The sequence below is a fragment of the Nyctereutes procyonoides genome, unplaced genomic scaffold, assembly GCF_905146905.1.
Source record: "Nyctereutes procyonoides isolate TBG_1078 unplaced genomic scaffold, NYPRO_anot_genome, whole genome shotgun sequence".
Taxonomy (NCBI): domain Eukaryota; kingdom Metazoa; phylum Chordata; class Mammalia; order Carnivora; family Canidae; genus Nyctereutes; species Nyctereutes procyonoides.
In genome coordinates this window covers 49363563-49384843 of record NW_026575131.1, presented here as the reverse complement: position 1 = coordinate 49384843, position 21281 = coordinate 49363563, and the positions used below count along the sequence as shown (strand labels likewise).

General features: G+C 49.9%; 2 protein-coding genes across 6 annotated transcripts; one reads left to right on the top strand and one right to left on the bottom strand.

Annotated features, from left to right (window-relative positions):
• The first annotated feature begins 245 nt into the window (after positions 1-245).
• Positions 246-6314, top strand: GCDH (glutaryl-CoA dehydrogenase). Of its 2 annotated transcripts, XM_055344492.1 has the most exons (12): positions 246-350; positions 421-550; positions 640-675; positions 945-1088; positions 1231-1293; positions 1578-1748; positions 2451-2580; positions 2661-2877; positions 3373-3476; positions 3763-3888; positions 4192-4352; positions 5766-6314. In XM_055344492.1, the coding sequence occupies exons 2-12, from the start codon at positions 460-462 to the stop codon at positions 5837-5839; spliced, it is 1317 nt and encodes a 438-aa protein (XP_055200467.1). In that variant the 5' UTR covers positions 246-350; positions 421-459; the 3' UTR covers positions 5840-6314. The 2 variants fall into 2 exon arrangements, with proteins under 2 accessions (XP_055200467.1, XP_055200466.1); XM_055344491.1 differs by lacking the exon at positions 246-350 and having other exon boundaries at positions 357-550.
• On the bottom strand, positions 4843-20580 carry SYCE2 (synaptonemal complex central element protein 2). Of its 4 annotated transcripts, none has more exons than XM_055344495.1 (5): positions 20556-20580; positions 19835-19950; positions 8034-8244; positions 6787-6975; positions 4843-5676 (listed from the first exon to the last, which is right to left on the bottom strand). In XM_055344495.1, exons 1-5 carry the CDS (start codon positions 20568-20570, stop codon positions 5632-5634), a joined length of 576 nt encoding a protein of 191 aa, XP_055200470.1. In that variant the 5' UTR covers positions 20571-20580; the 3' UTR covers positions 4843-5631. The 4 variants fall into 4 exon arrangements, with proteins under 4 accessions (XP_055200470.1, XP_055200472.1, XP_055200468.1 ...); XM_055344497.1 differs by having other exon boundaries at positions 8034-8208; XM_055344493.1 differs by lacking the exon at positions 20556-20580 and adding an exon at positions 20034-20549.
• Between the last annotated feature and the right edge of the window lie 701 nt (positions 20581-21281).

Sequence of the window (21281 nt, the reverse complement as noted above, 5' to 3'; positions counted from 1 at the left end):
TACTGCAGAATTCCCTGCACACGCCCCCTGCAACGGACCAATCAAGAGTGGGCCGAGCCCCCTGCTAGGGCCAATCCGAATGGGAACACAGCCGGCCAATTGGCTTGGCGCACTCGCCTTCCGCCCCTTCCCTGGTCTGCTTCTTAAAGCAGCTAACAGGCCTTGGCCCGGGCGCTGCCGTCTCCACCGGCGAGGCTGCCGTGGCCCTTTTAAAAGGCAGAGCCGTGGAGGAGTCGGTCCTAGCACACGCCAATGAGAAGCCCCATTCGGCATCCGCCCCTCCCACCCCCAGAGGTCAAAAGATTTTGCCAGTTGTACCGTGGACTGTACCGTGAGCCTGGAGGCGCCAGGTTAGCACGGGTGAGTGGGGTCGGGGGCCGGGCGGTGGCAGCCACTCCGCTGACGCCCCTGCTCCTCCAGGTTGGCCGTGGTTGCTCCGCTTGCCCGCCCGCTGCCCACATGGCCCTGAGAAGGGTCCCCGAGCGGCTGCTGAGCCGTGGACCAGGCCTGAGCTTCCTGCGCGGGTGGGGCTCGGCGGCGGCGCAGACTGGTCAGTGCCCGGTCGGGGGCAGGGTGGGGAGGGTGGAATTGGAGGTTCGGGGGCTTTTCCGGGATGACTTTCCCATCCTGTGTTTGCAGAAAAGGGCGGGAAGACACTGAACCGAGCGACTAAGGGTAAGGACCCTCCTTGCGTCGGGTGTCTGCGGCCCTTGTCCAACTGTCTGTCTCCCCGGGGTGGGCTCTGTCCCGGAATCCGAGGGCTGCCCTGGAGGGAGGCAGGGCGTGGCTAGGGCCGAGGCAGTGAGTTTCCCGGAGATAAGCTCACATCCACCGGGAGCCAGGTGGAGCCGGGAGCGGGGCTGAGGATTCCAGAAGAGGAGGGTGCGGTGGTAGGGTGGCCGGGCCCAGTTAAGCCTCCTCCCGCTCTCTGCTCTGCGTCCCAGCCTCGCGTCCTGAATTTGACTGGAGGGACCCGCTGGTACTGGAGGAGCAGCTGACAGCGGATGAGATCCTCATCAGGGACACCTTCCGCACCTACTGCCAGGAGCGCCTCATGCCCCGAATCCTGCTGGCTAATCGCAACGAAGGTGCTCATGCCAGTGGGCGGGTGCTCCCACCCTGCGCACCAGCTCTGCCTGCTTTAGCTGAGCCCCTGGCCCCCTCTGTCCCTGGGATGGGGTTCCAGGGGGGCCAGGGCTGGGCCTGAGTTTGGGCATCCATCTTTTGCAGTTTTTCACCGGGAGATCATCTCAGAGATGGGGGAGCTTGGTGTGCTGGGCCCCACCATCAAAGGTAGGGACAGGTTTGTCTCCACACTCTGCAGTCCCCACTGTGGCCTGGAAAGCCCCCTCTCATCCCTGAGCTTGAGTTTCCCAGTCTGCAAAGCGAGGCTGTTATTCCTCCATCTGAGAGTGGCTGTGAGGACAAATTAATAAACCCACAAACTAGGGTTAATAAACCCTCCCCGGGCACCCCTACGTAGCTTTGTCTCTTGGGCCCCAGGAATCACACTGGTCCAAGCTGGGCAGGGCTTTGTCTCCCATTGCCCCATCTTCCTTCTCCCTCCCCGTCACCAGGGTATGGCTGTGCTGGAGTCTCATCTGTGGCCTATGGGCTCCTAGCCCGAGAGCTGGAGCGAGTGGATAGCGGCTATAGGTCAGCAATGAGCGTCCAGTCTTCCCTCGTCATGCACCCCATCTACGCCTACGGCAGCAAGGAGCAACAGCAGAAGTATCTGCCCCGGCTGGGTGAGCAGTTGCCACGGAGTCTGGTGGAAGGAAGATTGTGTCAGGGGTCTGGAACTTAGGAATGGGACTGTCCCCAGTGCCTGCAGAACTTCTGTCCCTACCTGAAAGATACCCAATGGCTACCCAGATCCCCTGCCAGACCATGGGCCTCACCCCTGCATCTGATCCTGACTGTCCCCTCCTAGGTCTGTCTAGACTCTGCCCACTTCTTACCACCATCATCTCACTTGCTTTCTGTGCTGCCCCTTCCCAGCCCAAAGTTTAAAGTCTTAATTTCCTGATGGTCCACAAGACCCCACATGAGTAGCCTGGCCTCTGCTGACCATTCCACCTCATCTATGGCCATTCTCCTGACTGCTCCTCCTTAGCAGTCAAGAATTCTCCGAAAGTACCACTGTGCCTTTGCACATCTCTGCCTCTCTGGGAGCACTCTTCTCCACTCTTCCTCCTCCTGCTTAGCTCCTTTTCACTGCCTTCAAGACAGATTATCTCTTTCCTGACTCCTACGGGGCCTCTCCCCATCGTGGCATTGTTACTGTGGCCTGGTGGGGGGGGGTGGCTGTCCCCACATACCACCATCACCTGAGAGTGCCATGAGAGCAGAGTTGGGACTGCCTTTGGCCTCGCTCAGTGGAGAGGCTGACAATTTTGAGGGGATGGGTGAGGGACAGGGAGTCTTGTGACCCTGTATTGTTCCTGCAGCCAAAGGGGAGCTCCTGGGCTGCTTCGGGCTCACAGAGCCCAACCATGGGAGTGACCCTGGCAGCATGGAGACCAGAGCCCGCCACAACCCATCCAACAGGAGCTACACCCTCAACGGGACCAAGACTTGGTGAGGGGCCTGGTGTCTCAGGCAGGTGGGCAGGGGCAAGGGGGAGGTGGCCAGACCCTCACTGTCTGTCCCTCCCCCAGGATCACCAATGCACCTGTGGCCGACCTGTTTGTAGTATGGGCCCGGTGTGAAGATCGCTCCATTCGGGGCTTCTTGCTGGAGAAGGGGATGCGGGGCCTCTCAGCCCCCAAGATTGAGGGCAAGTTCTCCTTGCGCGCCTCATCCACGGGGATGATTGTCATGGACGGTGTGGAGGTGCCGGAGGAGAATGTGCTGCCTGACGTATCTGGTCTGGCGGTGAGCAGCAGCCACCTTGGGAAGTGGTATCACTCACCAGCTGGTTCAACTTTCTAGGGCAGGGACCATGCTGGGGGCCCAGCTGGGAAACAGACACAGTCCCTGTGCTTGCAGAGCCCACACACGAACGATTCTGAGAGGTCCTGTTTGGCTCACTGATGTTTGGAAATTGCCCCTTTTTGGTGACCATTTTGCTCATACTGGCTCTGCCAAGGACACATACGGGCCTGAGCCAATTTAATTCTTTGATGCATGTACATCTTTGTCTCCTTACATCATCCCCTAGATCTGAGCATCTAGCTCAGATCCTGGGCTGGGTAAAACTGTATATGCATGAGCTTTGGTGCCAGGACCATGTGTGGTTGAAACGGCTGCCCCGAATCCCTCTGTTTAAATTGACTTCGTGTCTGGGGAAGGGGGTTTCCTTTATGTAGATTAGTTCTGCATGGGACCTCTCAGCTTCCGGCTGGGGCTGAGGCCTCTCTAACTTTACAGGGGCCCTTTGGCTGCCTGAACAATGCCCGGTTTGGCATCGCTTGGGGTGTGCTTGGAGCTGCTGAATTCTGCTTGCACACGGCCCGGCAGTACACTCTGGATAGGTATGTGGGGCTGCCATGAGAGTTGGAGGTATGGGGGCAACATGGGCTCCATCCCTAACCCCTACCAGTGACTCCTCATCCCCTGCCTACCAGACTTAAATTCCACACTGGGTGAAATGGCCTGGGAAGTTCTTCTGAACAGTGAGGGCCTGAGTGCTCAGTGACATTGGTAACACTGAGCAGTAACAGGGCCAGGGTGAACTCGGTGAGGGCCCAGGCAGCCTAGGAAGGCCTCCAGGACTGGGGAGTGAACATCACTACACTTACCCTGAACTTGCCCACCTAGGATCCAGTTTGGTGCCCCACTGGCCAGGAACCAGCTGATTCAGAAGAAGCTGGCAGACATGCTCACTGAGATCACGCTGGGCCTTCATGCCTGCCTACAGCTTGGCCGCTTAAAGGATCAAGACAAGTAAGGGTTGTGTGTTGGGGGAGCAGGGCATAGGCAGCAAGGACATGGTGGTGGCTGTTCCTGGGGACCAGGAGAGGAAGGTCTTTTGTGCCTGGTGGCCCCTGGGGACCTATGCCTTCTTTCCCTCTTGGCCTCGATGGGACAGGACTGCTTGCTTATCCCTTACTGGGAGCTCAGTGTCTGCTGCTAGGACTAGAACTTGGGGAATCGTCTCCCCTGGCTGGGTTTACCTGGGGCTTAGGGATGCCTGGGGTCAGTTCTTTGTGTGAGCCCATACTTGTTACATGCCTGTGCCATTCCCAGGGCCACTCCAGAAATGGTCTCCCTGCTGAAGAGGAATAACTGTGGGAAGGCCCTGGATATCGCCCGCCAGGCCCGAGACATACTGGGGGGGAATGGGATTTCTGATGAGTATCATGTGATCCGGCATGCCATGAACCTGGAGGCTGTGAACACCTATGAAGGTAGGGGCTGGGTCTCTGGGGGGAGGAGTGTCACAGTGGCCTCACTGTCTAAAGAAGAAGGGTGGGGACAGCAGGCCTGAATCCTCCCAGCTGTCATCACTGGTGACCTGGGGCAAGTCCTACCCTGTGTTCATCTGGAGTGGCTCACACAGGGACTGTGGAAGTGAAATGCTCTCAGCCCTTTCCCCCATGGTGCTCAGGTGGAGGGGTGCTCCCTAAACTGTTTTATGATCTCCTCGGGCATCCCCAGAATGGGGCACGATGCCTAGTGAGCTGGTGGATGCTAGGAAGCAAGAGCGCAGCTACACACAGGAATCACCACTCCATTTTATGTTAAGAGAAAAAAGACAAATCATTGTCAGGCTGTAGTGCCTACATCTGGCAACTGGATATAATCGCATTGGACCTAGAACACCTTTCCTTGTGGGAAGATACATGGAAAAAGATTATTTGAAAAAAAGTACAATCTAGTATGAGCCAGGCAGAGATGTAAAAAGGTACAAGTGCTCATCTTGAGAAGAAAGTGGGACCAGGTTAGGCCTGAAGGGAAGTGTAGCTCCCTGGGCAAAGACAGTGAAGTAGCTTCTGTGTGCTATTCTAGATGGACATTCCAGAAACAGCAAGAGGGAAGGTTGGGGTTGGGGTGATCCTACAGGTGTGGGGATGACCCTGAGGACAAGCAGAGCCTTCAGGGAGTTTTATGCAGGGGAGGGATGGGGTCAGATTTGCACTTTAGTAAGTAAACGTAATTGTTTTGCTCCATAAAAGGGAAGCAGTAACCTTTGCCTTCCACCCTGTTAAGCTGAGAAAGAGCAAATGAGAACACCGATGGCTCTAAAATGTTACCCAGACTTGACAGCATGGGATGTGGTATGTGGGGTGGTGGCTTTAGGATGGGGAGATCAGCTGGGACAAGCAATTTATCTGATGTCTGTGTTCCCATCCCTCTTGTAGGTAAGAAAGGGCCTGACATATCTCCACAGAGCTCATCAGCTTTCTCAGCCTCTGTGTGAAAGAAGCATGAACGGGGTTGAAAATTAAACATTTAACCAACTGTGCAGGGTGGGGTGGAGTGAATTTGCCAAGTATGGGGAACACCAAAGCTGGGGCCATGGCCAGGGCTGGACTTGCTGAAGTTTTGGGTGTAGCACAAGGACTTTTTTCCCCCCCGAGATGCATTATAGAACTGTGAAAAACAATTTTCTCAGTGTGGCCTGAACGGTGGCCTCTGATCCTTCTCTTGGTTGCTGTCACTAAGAGGGGCCTCTCCCAGTAGCTGTCAGCAGTCGCCATCTTTGTGGGTCTGATCTTCCAAAGTAGTAGCCTAGGGGGAAGAGGGACATGAAAATTGACTTTAAAGGGAAGTTGTGAGCTGTTCTGACTTCAGGCCATCTCTGTATTTATCTTGTCCAGGCACTCATGACATTCATGCTCTGATCCTTGGAAGGGCAATCACAGGGATCCAGGCGTTCACGGCCAGCAAGTGAGCATACTTCACCCAGGAGCCCAGATGGTCTCAAGCTCATTCCCAGGGAAATGCTGTGCTCTGAGCTTACTCAGGGAGGTGGCAGATGGAGCCAATTTTTATAGTGGGAAGTGAGAGACACTGATTCTTAATTATCAAAAATTTCCCTTTGAAGTCATTCAAATGTGTTCCTTAAAAAAGAAGATGGGACTCTCTGTACCAAGTTCCTCAACCCACTTTTAACCATGGACGGGAATGGATTCCACTTATCTTGGAACAGAAGCTTCTCTTGACGGGGGGGGGGGGGGGGGGGGGGGGGGGGGGCAGGAAGAAGGAAGGAGAGTGACGTGGAAGGAACCTCTGGTGTCTGAGCAAATCCCCCCGATACCAAGAGTTCACTGTGTGCCCTCTGACCCTTCCATCCTGAGGGTAAGTGCCTTATGCTGGATGTTAGAGCAAAATGAGAGTGAAAGAGAGAATAAAGTCTGTATGTCTGACCTCAAGGTGTTGGGGCACATTTAATTGTAACCACCCAAAAGATCATTTCCGTCACAGGAAAAATGTGGGGACTGTGAGGTAATTGGGCGTATGGCAGGGATTTCCCCACAAGTGGTCTGGCCTGGGTTGGAGTCTTGGGCTCTGCTCCAATAACCCTGGTCAGACACTGACCAGGGCTCAGGCCTGTAGACAGAGGGGCCCTTGTCCTTTCTGTCACCACAGGGCTGACCACACAGTGGTAGGAAATAACAATTATCTAGCTCCTCAGCTCAGACACACCACCTCAGAGGGAGCCCAGGGCCACAGGTGAGATGTCAAGAGCATCAAGGGTTTTGCAGTGATAGTGGCCCCTATGGGGTTTAGGCTGGGCACGATGCTAACATCCTTGGTTTGTGTGGACATTTACTTTCATCTTAGCCACCATGCCTCACCTTCCTCAGGTGGCACCCGCATGCATGAGTTTAGTCATACCTCGGGTTGGATGCACAGATCTTTGTACACTGTCTCCACGGTGTGGCACACTTGTTTGAGCTCTGTTTCCAAATGGCTGATCTTTGCCATTTTCTGGGTGAACTCTTGGAGCTTGTCTTGAATGATCTTGTTATGGTGATTATAAATCTGATACATCCTCTCCTCTAGCTTCTCTGTCAGGTCTGAAACCTTTTAAAGAATAAAGCAAGTTCTTAGAAAATCAAACAAATATCAAATAACATATTTGTTTTAAGTGGCTAGTATTTCTGCAATTTATTTTATAAAAATGGTAAGAACAATGCCAGTGACTGGAAGTGAAACTGCCTATATATTCAGTTTTTTTTTAAAGGAAGATGCAAAATTATGTATGTGGTACAGGCTCAAACAGGAAGAAAATATGCAATGGAAACTAAGAAAACATGTGACAAAGTAGTTGCTGGATAGTGAGATCATAGGAATGTTTTCTATTTTTTTCTGCTATGTTATATTCTTCTCTACTTTCTAAATTTTCTGTTATGTACCAGGGTATGTGCTGGTAGGGATGGGAGGAGGGAAAAGGGAAAAAAAAAGTCAGCCTGTCATTGAGAGATGCATGACATGTGTCTCCCATGTGACCAACAAGCTGTCCCACTCACAGGACTCAGTGCATTCTGAAGAAGCATCAAGGATGATCATTAATGTTGGACCTGAACATCACATCAGGCTTTGTTAGACTCTTAAGGCCCAGCCATGTCAAGGGAACCCTAATCTCCCATCACAAACCATTCCACTTTTTTTTTTTTAAAGATTTTTAAGTAATCTCTACACCCCACACAAGGCTCAAACTTACAACCCTGAGATCAGGAGTTGCATGCTCTACTAGGTGAGCCAGCCAGGCACCCCCAAAACAATTCAACCTCTGAAGGACAAATGGGTGTGACAATGCAGGCTGTGCCTTGGCCCCTACTCCATTGGCCATTAGCCTTGGCATGAAATAAGAGGGCTAGGCTGCAAGTGCAGATGGACCTTCGTTCCTCCTCCTGGCTCCTTCATTTGGGCAAATCGTTTCCAAACCTTACTCTACCATCTATAAAATGGGCCTGATCTCTGGGCAGGATTGCTGTAAGGGGGAAATGAGGTGCTACTTGCAGGTTGCCGAGAATCTGAAAGACACTCAGCAGCAGCTTCATTCCCTCCCCTCTCACCCTTTACACAGGACTCCTTCCCCTGCCCACTGGGGCTTTGCAGTGTATGGGGGAATCTGTCACCTTGATCTTGAGGCTGTCCCTGAAGTTGGTCATGAGTGCGTGGTCTTTCTGCCTGCTCTCATTGATGTTTTCAATCAGTTCCTGGGCCCTCTTCTTCAGGATGTCGATGCTTGAGTCCAGAGAGGAAAAGCAGGATCCTGACTTCCCTTCTAGCATCATCAGCTGGCGGTTGGCACTGGAGGTGGCGATAGAGGGGCTAGAAACCTGACTTCTGAAAGTACAGGAAACTGAGGTCAACACCAAACTCTCCTGAGAGTGCTGACCTGAATTAGCTCTATGGTGGGAGGGGAGCCAGTGTTGTGTGTCTCCTGTGGGTGATGCTTGCTTATTTCATTCACACACTGAGAGGCAGGGACAGCAACCCCATTTTGCAACTGGGGAAACAGATCCAGGAGTGCAAACAAAATCCACCTAAGGTTCCAGAACAGGGGGATCTGCTGGACTCCAAAGCCCACTGTCATTTTTATTACACCAAGTTGCTGCCTTGAAATGAAAGTCAGTTATACTATTTAGTTTATCAACAACTATAGGTTGGAGCAAAGATTGTAAACAACTAGAGGGATTCTGCATAGAGATTCCTTTGTCGAGACCTGTAAGTTTTCACTCTGGTTTAAAAACAAGTGGAAGGGGATCGCTGGGTGGCTCAGCTGTTTAGCGCCTGCCTTTGGCCCTGGGCATGATCCAAGAGTCCTGAGATCGAGTTCTGCATTGGGTTCCCTGCGTGGAGCCTGCTTCTCCCTCTGCCTGTGTCTCTGCCTCTCTCTCTCTCTCTCTGTGTGTGTCTCTCCTGAATAAATAAAAACTTAAAAAATTTTTCAAAAAAAAAAAAAAAAAACAAGTGGAGGGGTGCCTGGCTGCCTCAGTTGGTAGAGCATGTGACTCTTGATCTTGGGGTCTTGAGTTCAAAACACACATTAGGCGTAGAGCCTACTTTAAATAAATAAATAAATAAATAAATAAATAAATAAATAAATAAAATAAATAAATAAAATATTTGAAAACAAAGAAGTGGAAATTATGCATAATGTGTTATGAATGAAGTTTATGCAAAGAAAAAGTTGCAATCTGATTAGCAGACCCTTTGGTGTTTAAAATTAAGATAAAATGGGGATCCCAGGGTGGCGCAGCTGTTTAGCGCCTGCCTTTGGCCCAAGGCGCGATCCTGGAGACCCGGGATCGAATCCCACATCGGGCTCCCGGTGCATGGAGCCTGCTTCTCCCTCTGCCTGTGTCTCTGCCCCCTCTCTCTCCTCTCTCTCTCTCTCTGTGACTATCATAAATAAATAAAAATTAAAAAAAAGATAAAATGTTTAAGGTATTTTTTTCCTTCCTTCCTTCCTTCCTTCCTTCCTTCCTTCCTTCCTTCCTTCCTTCCTTCCTTCTTTCTCTTTCTTTTCTGTACCTTGCTTTATCTGATCTGTAAACACTTTCCATCTGTCAGGCTCCATGCTAACCTGCACAGGTTGTCTTGCTGCAACCTCTTGACCATGTTTTGGGGTTGGTCCACTCATCATCTTTACCTACCTTGTAGCTGAGGATGCAGGGTCAGTGTGTCGCTCTGAGGGTCACTGGCTGGGGTCAGGCAGAGCTGGGTGTGGCACCCAGCTGGCCTGACTCCCCAACCCATGTCCTGCTGCTCCTGGGTCCTGTTTCTTCCCCTCTGAGGTCCTTTTAGCTCTTAATGGCTGAGACTCAGAGGTGCCAACAGCGTGGTTCCTGAACTCACCAGTTCACAAGCAACCATAAAGTTGGCCAAGACCACACAAGCCAGGCACTGATTACTTAGAAAATTACATCTTGATTTTTGGATGCTTTTTCCATAAAACTATTTTTCTTGGTGGTTTCCTGACTGCCCAAGCTCTTCCCTTTGGCTCAGGATACAAGCACAGTAAAACCCCTGAGCACAAGAGCCTGGGTGGCCAGAGCTCTCACCAGCACAAAAGCTCTCAGGCCCAAGACTTCAACTGTGTCCTGGTCCTTAAGTATTCCTTGCCAGATTGCTTTTTGGCTCTGTGGATCTGTGCCTGCTCTCTGACTTGACCTGTGAGACCTAGCCCAGACGAATGCCTCCTTTGAGAAGCTGTCCATGATCCTGTGCCTATCACTGCATGTGCTTGTCACAGCTCACATCCCTATCTCCCCAGAGGGCTGTGTCCTATTTATTTATCTCCGAATTCCCAGCACTCATCACATAGTAAATTTTCTATTGTTGGTTGAATGAATGAAGGACACCTTCTATCTGATCTATCCCTCCCTCCTCTGGCTTCATACAAAGTATGCAAGTCCATCAGTCTCCAAGGCAAGATACGCGAGGTCAATGCATTTATCAAGTTGGGAAAGTATTCTCTGAGGCAGATAATCTATAGCAAAGACTTATGTCAGCTAGAAAAGAATAGACCAACTAAAGTCTCCCTGAGTATTCTTGTAAAAAGACATTTTACTGCAGGACAATGGTTTACTAAGGAGTTTATGGCCTCTTAAGCTTGCAATTACTGCTTTCCTACAGGGAAGTGAGGCAGAAGGAGATTAATTCAGACCTGGGGCACACTGATGTTTTATTTTTTCCTTTTTTTTTTCTTAAGATTTTATTTTTAAATAATCTCTAAATGCAATGTGAAGCTTGAACTCACAACCCCAAGATCAAGAGTTACATGCTGTACTGACTGAGCCAGCCAGACCCCCACAGACAGTTTAACACTCAGACTTTTGTAATGTTTGGATGCAAGCGAAAAACACAAAGTGGATAGCTCTTAAAAAGATAGCCATGCTTCATGATGATAATGAAACTTGCAGAGGTTCAAGAAAACCTGGTGTTTCACTTCCCTGAGATTTCAAGCACTGACAGCCCTCATGTTCAGCCTAAACTGGGGTTCTATTACTTCAGTCTCCATCTAAGAGCGTCAGCCGCTCTTCCCTTCACCACTGTATCATACTCACACCAAAACCCTACCCTGGCTCTCCATAACCAAGTGGTGTATCTTTTCTCAAACTCAGGAGTTTGAATGATACTGGAGGAAATAACCTGTGAACAGGGTCACTGCAGAGTCTTGCTCTCTAGCCTCTGGGGAGTCCTCAGGGTCACTGGGCATCCTATCTGTGCTCTGGTCACCTCCCTCTCACATGCCTATCAGCCATTCCAAACCTTCATAATTCTCCTGTCCCTGACCCCACACTTGCCTCCCCTCACCCTGAGCATATACAGAATGAGACCAATTCCCCCCACTACTGTTCCTCATAAATGGATCCACAACCATCATTCCTCTTTCCAAATTCCCAGCTTGGCAGGCAGGAAAAAGGTCCCATGCCTCTACAGGGCTCCCAATCCTTCCCCCCGTACCTTGCCCTCTTCTTATACTTTTGACCTTTCCCTTGGGCTAGCCCTTTCTGGGGCATGTCATCCCCAGTTTTACATTTTTTTTTAAGATTTTATTTATTTATTCATGAAAGACAGAGAGAGAGGGGCAGAGACACAGACAGAGGGAGAAGCAGGCTCCATGCAGAGAGTCTGATGTGGGACTTGATCTGGGGTCTCCAGGATCACGCCCTGGGCTGAAGGTGGTGCCAAACCACTGAGCCACCCAGGCTGCCCCCCAGTTTTACATTTTAAAACAACACACATATACATCCTTCCCCTCATACACCCTTCAGTCAGCCTCCTTCTTTCCTCCCCTTCACAGCCATGTAGCTCTTCTAGAAAGAGTTGCTGACACTTTCTGAGATATTTTCCCACCTCTCACTCTTCTCAGCCCCCCAGTTCCTATCCCAGTTCTCAAATGAAGTGTCTCCTGCCAGGGTCCCAAATGGCACCCAGCAGATACCTCACACTGTAATTCCCTTGAGCTGGCTGTGGTGTTACTGACCATCCTTCCCTGCCATTCTCAACACTTGGTGTCCTCAGGCCCTGTTGTCGGCCTCATTCTCTTCTCTTCACACCATTCATTCAGACCCTTGCTCTGAAGCCAGGACCCCCAAGCCTCCTCCCTGCTGCCCTTTCCTGCTAACCCCCCACCCACCACCTCACAATGGACAACCTGTTATTCCCTAAAGGCATCCTTGTAGCCAGAATGCCCTAGCAATCCTTTTCCCTTCCTATATACTGCCTCTTCTAGAAAGTCTTCCCTGGCTGCATTATTTGCACGCGGTACCTATAGCGTCAGTGTCTGCACCTCAGCCTCCCCCTGTAGTCTCTGGGAGGACTGGACCATGTGTCACTCATCTTCATGTCCGTAATACCTATGCCTCATGACAGGAGTAATAAAGGGGTGTGGGATAAATGGATGGATGACTAGCGAGGGCATTCATTACCATCCACCTTCTACAACCCCCCAGGTTTATCCTCTACCCATACCTGTCTCCTGAGCTCCCAACAATGTATCTATTTTCCAGGGCCTCTCCACTTGGCTGTCCCAGAGGCCATCTCAAACTACAAATTTGCATACCGACATTGCCATCCTCCTTCTTCTTCTGTGAATGATACCAAAAGCCACCTGGTTCCCGTGCCAGAAACTTAACAGTCAGCCTAGAATCTAGGTTTTCTCTGCAACTCCACATCCTGTCAAAAAAAATCCTCCCTTCCACCTCCTTGATCTCTCCCCAACCTATCATCTTCTCCCCATCTAATCATTTCTAACTCTCCACCTATCATTTCTCACCTGGTCTCTAGGGACCTTTCTAAATTGCAATCTGATGTCCTACTCCTGCTTGACAGCTTGAGAGCCCCCACCTGCCACAGGATCGAGAAAATTCCCTTGCACTGAGCACAAGGCCTTCCAGGGTCCTGGCTGCTACCTTCCCTTTCCATCCCCTACTCCGAGCAATTTGGAACCTTCCACAACTTCACCAAACCCATCAGCCTTTGCCTGAAATGGCTTTCCCTTCCTGCAACTTCACCATTCGGAGTGTATGCTGGTGCAGGCCCACAGCACCTGCGCTTACTAATCACAACACTGCCCAGGTTTACACACATTGGTTCCTTCCAAGACATGGCGCTCGCTTGGGGGAGAGGGGGGTAGTTATGGATGGCAGTCTGCACATCCCAAAGGCAGCATAAATATTCACTGAATACCTAAAGGGAGACACTGGGGTGGCTCAGCAGTTCAGCGTCTGCCTCTGGCTCAGGGCGTGATCCTGGAGTCCCGGGATCGAGTCCCACAACAGGCTTCGGCATGGAGCCTGCTTCTTTCTCTGTCTCTCATGAATAAATAAAATCTTTAAAACAATTAAAAAAATAAATGAATACCTAAAGGAACGAACTTCTTCCAGAGCTGCGTGTAACATCCCCGCTCACAAACCTTCTTGTCCCCACAGCTGCCTTGTCCCAACAGTGTAAGGGTCTGAGATTAAAATCAATGATAAAAACAGGTGCTTCTTTTTATGTAATTGCTCACAACCTGCTTGAGCTGCTAACAATTCTAAGTTGCTCCTTTCTCAGGCTCCAGGGATGAGGCTGGAATGGTCTTCATGGCAGCTATGCAAATAGTGAAAAATCACTTGAATTCATCTCATTCAAATTTTGTTGTGGGACAAAGGCCTGCATCAGATGTCTGCAGAGAGCTTCTTGATTTTTTCCAACCTCTCCTTTGGGGATTTACTTCTTTCCATTTCATTTTTCTTAATACTCAGCAGCTGCATATTCATCAGGATGCTAATGAATCATAGGCTTCCCTGGGCCTGCATTCACCAATTAACTTTAATAAACAAAATGCATGGTGTCCTCTTCACTGGTTTCCCCCATTCCCAGGCCTGCTTCTATTGCCCAACCCTGGATGGAGGCCAGCGAATGGAAGTGGGCCCAACAAAGCAGGCTGGGTGTGCATGGCCTCACAGAGGGGTCGGGCAGGGGGGATCTGGGGTGGGGGCTGTGAACACTTCACCAGGCTCATCTATTATAGTCTGTCCTTCTAAGAAGTCCCTAATTCGGCTGCAAGGATTAGGACATAGTTTCTGAGCAGGGCCCACGCTGGCAGGGGGCCCGGGAACGGTGAGGAAATGGGTCTAAGTGAAGAGACCATCTGTTCGCTCCAGGTAAAGCTGTGATTGGCAGGCGTATGAGCCAGAGCCCCCCGCTGGTGGGGCCCTCCCTCCATGGCCTCTAACAGATATACAAGTAAACAATCCGCCAGCCACTTATGACCACCGCAGGCGGCAGTCCCAGGAGGGGAGACAAGCTAATCAAACATTCAAGAAGGAACACAACAGAATCGCTGGTGCTTGGGCAAAATGAGGTTTTGCTGAAGTACAGCCAGGAAGGGGGAAGGTCTGAATCAAAGCTACGGAGCCTGTTCTTCACCCTCTGCTTTTCTTTCCTGAAATGTGTTCACATTTTAATCATGTCACTGAGAGTGTCTGCTGCTGGATCTATTAATTGGCCCTTGCACTGGTTCTAATCCATCTGGTTTTTTTTTTAGCCCAAAGCTCTTGTGGAACTCCTTGAAGTCTTTGATATGCAATTGTCTATGTCTCTTTGCCACTTAGATCCAGGTCTAAACATGCTATTTGTAGGAAGATGTTATCAAACAAATGGCTCCAGTCATTTCCTTCTTTTTTCTGGTCTCCAATTGATAGCACACACCTAGAAACCACTCTACCTTGTAGCCTGCTTTACAACTGAGGAATCCGGAGGTAAGGAGAAGCTGGCTTTATATGTAGAGTCCTTAGGGCCCTGTCCTGAGCGTGGCCTTGTCTCACTCCTTCCACAGGTGAGCTCATCCACCTCACAGTTGCCACTGAATCAGTGACTCCTACGGAACCATCTCCAGCCCCTTGTCCCACCCAGAGTTCCAGATCAGCAAGTCCAACTGTATTCTGTATGTGTTCATGTGCATGTCCCCAGTTATCTCAAGCTCAAGAAGGGCAAAATGGAACTTGTGTTCTTGCCTCTGCCACGGAAACCACTATCTGCTGGAAACCAGTCCAAAGTGGGGAGAAAGAGGTGTGCTAGTAAACATTTAGCAAGTGGCTCTCCGTGGGGGAGGAAAAAAAAGGCCTGATTTGTAGTGTTTGCCAATTTCCATAGTGCCGACTCTCACTATGGGCAATTTCAAGCTACTAACATAAAATCGCTAAATGCTATGTTGGGAAGAGATGTGGGAGCTGGGAGGAGCTGGCCCCAGTACAACACAGCATGGGTATCCCTGCTGCCAATCACAATGCCTGATACACTGGCCTTTTCACTGTTTGGTAGCACACTAGCAGGGAGAGATCCTCAGTTCATCCCCTTTCTCTTGCCTCACTAAACACTCCCCCCTAGCCCCCATAAGAGTTTCCCTCCATCTGCCCTGCTAGATGCGACCCCCACAGAAACCTCCCACCCGATCCCCCAAATCCACTCATGCCCCCTCCCTTCCATTCTCCACAAAGCAGTCAGTGTCTTTTAAAAACAGAAACCAGAACATGGCACTTCACTGACACAGTGATTCCCCTCCTATGTATCTACACAAGAGAAATGAAAATATATATCCACACCAAAATGCATGCATGGATATTCACAGCAGCATTATTCACAAGAACCAAAAAGCAGAAACAACTCAAATGTCCATCAACCAATGAATGGATAAGTAAAACACGATGGGTCCATAATATAGAATATTACTCAGCCACATAGAGAAATGGAGTTCTGATACATTACAGCATGGATAAATTGTGAAGACATTATTCCGTGGACGAAGCCAGTCACAAAGTACCATGTAAGTGGGGCAGCCCAGGTGGCTCAGTGGTTTAGCGCCGCCTTCTGCCCGGGGTGTGATCCCGGAGACCCGGGATCGAGTCCCGTGTCGGGCTCCCTGCATGGAGCCTGCTTCTCCCTCTGCCTGTGTCTCTGCCTCTCTCATGAATAAACAAAGGACCATGGAAGTGTATGATTCTGCTTATATGAAATGTCCAGCAGAAGCAAATCCATAGAGACAGAAAGTTGTGGTTACTAGGGGCTGAGGAAGTTGCAGAACCCGGTGGATAATGGTTAGAGATATAAGGTTTCTTTTCAGAGAGATCAAAGTGTTACAAGGTCGATAGTGTTGATGGCTGCATGGCTGTGTGCATGTACTAAAAACAATTGAATTGTACATTTTAGGGATGCCTGGGTGGCTCAGTGGTTGAGTGCCTGCCCTGGGCCCAGGGCATGATCCTAGAGTCCCTGGATCGGGTCCCACATCGGGCTCCCTGCATGGAGCCTGCTTCTCTCTCTGCCTGTGTCTCTGCCTCTTTCTCTGTGTGTCTCTCATGAATAAAGAAATAAAATCTTAAAAAAAATAATTGTACACTTCGGTCAGTGAACTATATAGTATGTGAATTATATTTCAAGCTATTTTCAAAAAATCCTCCGAATAAAGTCTGTGGCTGACAAAATGCCCATGATCTGGCCTCTGCCCAGCCATCCAGTGCTCCTCTTGTGCTCACACCCATACCCAGCCACACTGGTCTGCCTTCAGCTCCCTGAACACTACAGGGGCTTCGCATAACTTCTTCTCAGCAACTTCTCCCACCCCTATGGCCACTCAACATCCATTCCATTCTCCCTTACCTTTTGATTCAGCATTGCTTCTTCAAGGCTGCTGTCTCTGGCACCCCATTCAGGGCTGGCTTCCCTGGGGTGTTTTCCCAACACCCCAAATTCTTCTGTGTCAGTACTTGTTCAGTACTTGCCTCTCGGTCCGATGGAACCACCGGGAGGGTATGTATGAGAGCATGTGTCTGGTGGACTCAGGACCTCCCCCTGCTGCCAATCACAGTGCTTGATATGCTGACCTTACTACTGTTTTGTGGGCATACCAAGCTTATTCATACCTCAGAGACTTCCACTCTTCCTGGAAAATCTGGGTCCCCCTCCCCTGAGGCCTCCTGGTTGGTACTTTTCATGTGATCTCCTTAGAAATTTTCTCTAGGGCAGCCCTGGTGGCTCAGAGGTTTAGTGCCACCTTCGGCCCAGGGCCTGATCCTGGAGACCTGGGATCGAGTCCCTCATTGGGCTCCACGCATGGAGTCTGCTTCTCCCTCTGCCTCTCTCTCTCCCTCTCTGTGTCTCTCACGAATAAATAAATAAAATCTTAAAAAAAAAAAAGAAATTTTCTCTAAACTCCCTATCACTCTAGCTGCTTCTTACTCTGTTTTTAAATTTTTTTTATTTTTTATTTTATTTATTTATTTATTTATTTATTTATTTATTTATTTATTTATTTATTTATGATAGTCACAGAGAGAGAGAGAGAGAGAGAGAGGCAGACACAGGCAGAGGGAGAAGCAGGCTCCATGCACCGGGAGCCCGATGTGGGACTCGATCCCGGGTCTCCAGGATCGCACCCTGGGCCAAAGGCAGGCGCCAAACCGCTGCGCCACCCAGGGATCCCTACTCTGTTTTTTTTTAACAGCAATTGCCACCAGTTGAAATAACATTATTTTACTGTTATAATTATTATCTCTCTCTCTCTTTTTTTTTAGAAAATCAGCTGGGCAACAGACCCAGAATAACCAATACAATATTGAAGTAGAAGAACAAAGTTGGAGGACTGATGAGCCTTGGCCTCAAGACTTACTATTAAGTTGCAGTGATCTAAATAGTGGCCCTGGTAAAAAAAATAGATAATAGATCAGTGGAACAGGATAGAGAGCCTAGAAATAGAGCCACACATATGTAGTCAACAGATCTTTGACAAAAGACCAAAGAAAATTCAATGGAGAAAGAAGTCTTTTCAACAAGTGACACTTAAATGACTGGACAGCCATGGGCAAAAAACGAGACACGGACCTCATATTTTCACACAAAATACAGCACAGACCTAAATGTCAAACACAAAGCTATCAAACTCCTGGAAGATATCACAGGAAAAAAAATCTAGAGGACCGTTTTAGATATAATATCAGCAGAAAAAAATCGGTAAGTTGGACTTCATTAAAATTAAAAACTTCTGCTCTGCAAAAAGGAACTGTTAATAGAATGAAAAGATAAGCTACAATCTTGGAGGAAATCTTTGTGAAACACATGCCTGATAAAGGACAAGTATCTAAAATATACAAAGAACTCTTAAAAACAATAAGGGAACAATCGACCTGATTAAAGAAGAGGCAAAAGATCTGCACCTCCCCGCAAAAGACTTATGAATGACAAGCATATGAAAAGATGTTTAACTTCATATCTCTTCAGGAAAATGCAAATGAACACAACAATGAGATACGACCACACACTTATTTAAATGGTGAAAATCCAAAACACTGACAACACCAAGTGCTGGCAAGGATGTGGAGCAACAGAAACACCGTTTCCTTGATGATGGGAATGTAAAATGGCACAGCCACCTTGGAAGACAGTATGGCAGTCTCTTACAAAACGAAATATATTTTTATCATATCGTCAAGCCATAGCACTCCTTGGAATTTAGCCAAAGGGAACTGAAAACTTAACTCCACACAAAGACCTGCACATGAATGTTTATAGCGGCTTTATTCAGAATTCCCAAAACGTGGAAGCAATCAAGATATCCTTAAGTAGGTGAATAAACTGTGGGACATCCAGTCAATGATGTATAATTCAGCACTAAAAAGAAAAGAGCAATCAAGCCACGAAAAGATACAGAGGAAACTTAAGTGCATACTGCTGCTAAGTGAAAGAAAGCTTCAAGAGAGTAGAACTTCTGATTTGTTCACTTCTGCATGCTCAGCATCAGTGTCTGGCCAAAGCAGATCCTCAAAAATATTTGCTGAATAAATACACGTTCAAGACAAAAACATTTTTTGTCACCCTTGATGCTGCTCTTTCAACTCCAAAAACTAATCCATAAGCAATTTATGTCAGTTCTATCTTCTTAAATATATCCAGAATCTGACTTCTCATGATCTCAACAGATCCATCATTGGCCAAACTGGAGTCATCTTGCACCTAGATGATTCCAATTGCCTCCTCACTGGTCTCCCAGCGTCTACTCTTCCCCTCAATAATCTATACTCTACATGGAAGCCAGAAAGAGGCTTTTAATACCTTAGCCCAGAGGACTTCAAACTTCTATAAAGGGCCAGAGAGTAAATTTTCAGCTTTGTAAGGTTCTGTTGTCTCTGCTGCAAAAAACTTGACTCTGCAGAAGCAGCCATAGCCAAGCTTGGCTGTGTTCCAATAAAACTTTATTAACAATAGTCCTTGCTATGTCACTCTATTCCAAACCTGTCCATGGGTAATTAACACCCAAAGTCCCATTAACCTGTCTGACTGCATCTCTTCCTATCTCCCTCTTAGGCTCCTCCAACACAGTCCTCCTCACAGCCTCTGCAGGTACTGTTCCTCTGTCTAGAGCATAGTTCTGCCTACCCTCATGGTTCCCTTGTCACCTCCTCCATGAAGGCTTTCCTGACCCTCTGCTCTAAACTGGCACTCCCTTGGGGCACCTGGGTGGCTCAGCGATTGGCGGCTGCCTTGGACTCAGATCACAATCCTGTGGTCCTGGGACTCTCACATCAGGCTCTCCACAGGGAGCCTGATTCTCCCTCTGCCTCTGTCTCTCGTGAATAAAAAAACAAAACCTTAAAAATAAACCTCAAATCTTTAAAAATAAAGAAACTGGCACTCTCTCCTTATTCGGCCCCCCACCCCCACAGTATTATTATCTCCGGACTACTAGATACTCCCAAGTTTACCAGCTGCCTTGTCCTCTCACTACTCCGTCCCAACACATGGAACCATGCCAGGCACGTGGTAGACGCCCGACCAGTAGGCGGAGCAAATGCACGCAGAGTGGACGCTGGCAGGGTCTCGTGGAAGAATCGGGTGAACAAGAAGGACTAGGGGTCTGTGTGCACCGTGGGCCCGAGTGCTTCCTCACCTAGCTGGCCCTCGACCAGCTTCTTCTTCGCGGCTCTCCTCGCCCTGCGGCTGCTCCTTGCTCTCCCCCAGCAGCTGTGGGTCCTGGTCCTTGCACTCTACGTGAGGCATGTCCACCTGTGAGCACAACCAGCGCTTGAGAGGCCAGAGGAGGGAGGGCGAGAAGGGGTCCCTCCTCCTGCCCCTTCGACCCCGGGCACCTCCGTTTGCCCCTGCGGATGGCTGGGGACCCCCAGGAGAGGTGCGCGGGGCTGGGATGGGCACCACGAGGTCGGGGGCGTGCGGTGGGGCGGCCCTGCGCCTGGAGCGCCCGAGGACATTGGCCGGGAGACCTGGAGGGGCTGGAGTGAGGGGAGTGGCGCTGGGCTAACTGGTATGTGCCTCGGCTCGAGTCCTTCCAGGAAGGGGAAGAGGTAGGAGAAAAATAAGAAAAGGAAAGAGTGCGGCGCGTGGGTATCTGAGTCTTTCTCTACCCTGCGCCTGCCACGCGCCATGCGTCAGGGTCTGTCCTTCTGGCCTGGGCTGTCAGCGTGTCAGTCACACAGTCCCGTCAGTCAGGGCCTGGTCAGTCAGTCAGGAAATCGGGGCCCGGCCTAGCGAGGAGTGGCCCTGATGGCAGGAGACAAGCGGCCCGGTTCGGGTCCGCCAGGGAAGTCCGAGATCGCGGCAGTATCCCGTCCGTCCGCCCGCCGCCCGCGCGAAGGGAAACCAGCGCCGCGTACTCCCTGTCGCTCCATTCTGTCTTTTCCCGCCTTCTCCTTCGAGCCCTCTGCGCACGCGCCGACCCCGCCCCCTGGCTCGCCCCGCCCCCGCGCACGTGCGGCATCACGCGCTCCTGGTTCCGCCTCTTTTTGAGAACTTGCGCGCGCAGCGGGGCGGAGTCGACCGTTAACCGGCGGTTGGGCTGTCCCAGGGGCTGCGCGCGCAGCCAGCGGCGCCCGGAGGAGGGGGTGGTCTGTGTGCGTGCGTCCCCCTTGTGGGAGGATCCCGGGCCCTACTCAGGTGGAGGGAAGCGATTGGCCGCTGCGTTTATTCTTAGGTGTCGATTATCTTCGCTGCCCCAAGAAATCTTTGCAAAGAAAAATCCTGACCGTTCCTGTTCTTGATTATGACCTATTGTCCTCAGTGAAAAAGTTTTTGCAGTATCATCTTGAATCAGTTACCTGTGCACTCCAGCACTGGAAGCTCCTTAAAAACCTGATGAGTTTGGCTTTACGGAGTTGGGCCCATGTCCCTTACTACTACTACTACTACTACTAGCAATATTACCTTAATGGTGACAACTATAACAATTGGCACCCGAGGAGCCAGAGTGGGAGAAAATACTGCTAAACATATTTCTGAGCACTTCTAGCCAGCATCTGCAAAGAACTCTTACAACTCAATAAGGCAACCCAATTTAAAAATTGGCAAAAGATTTGAATAGGCATGTGCAAAGGTCCTGAGGT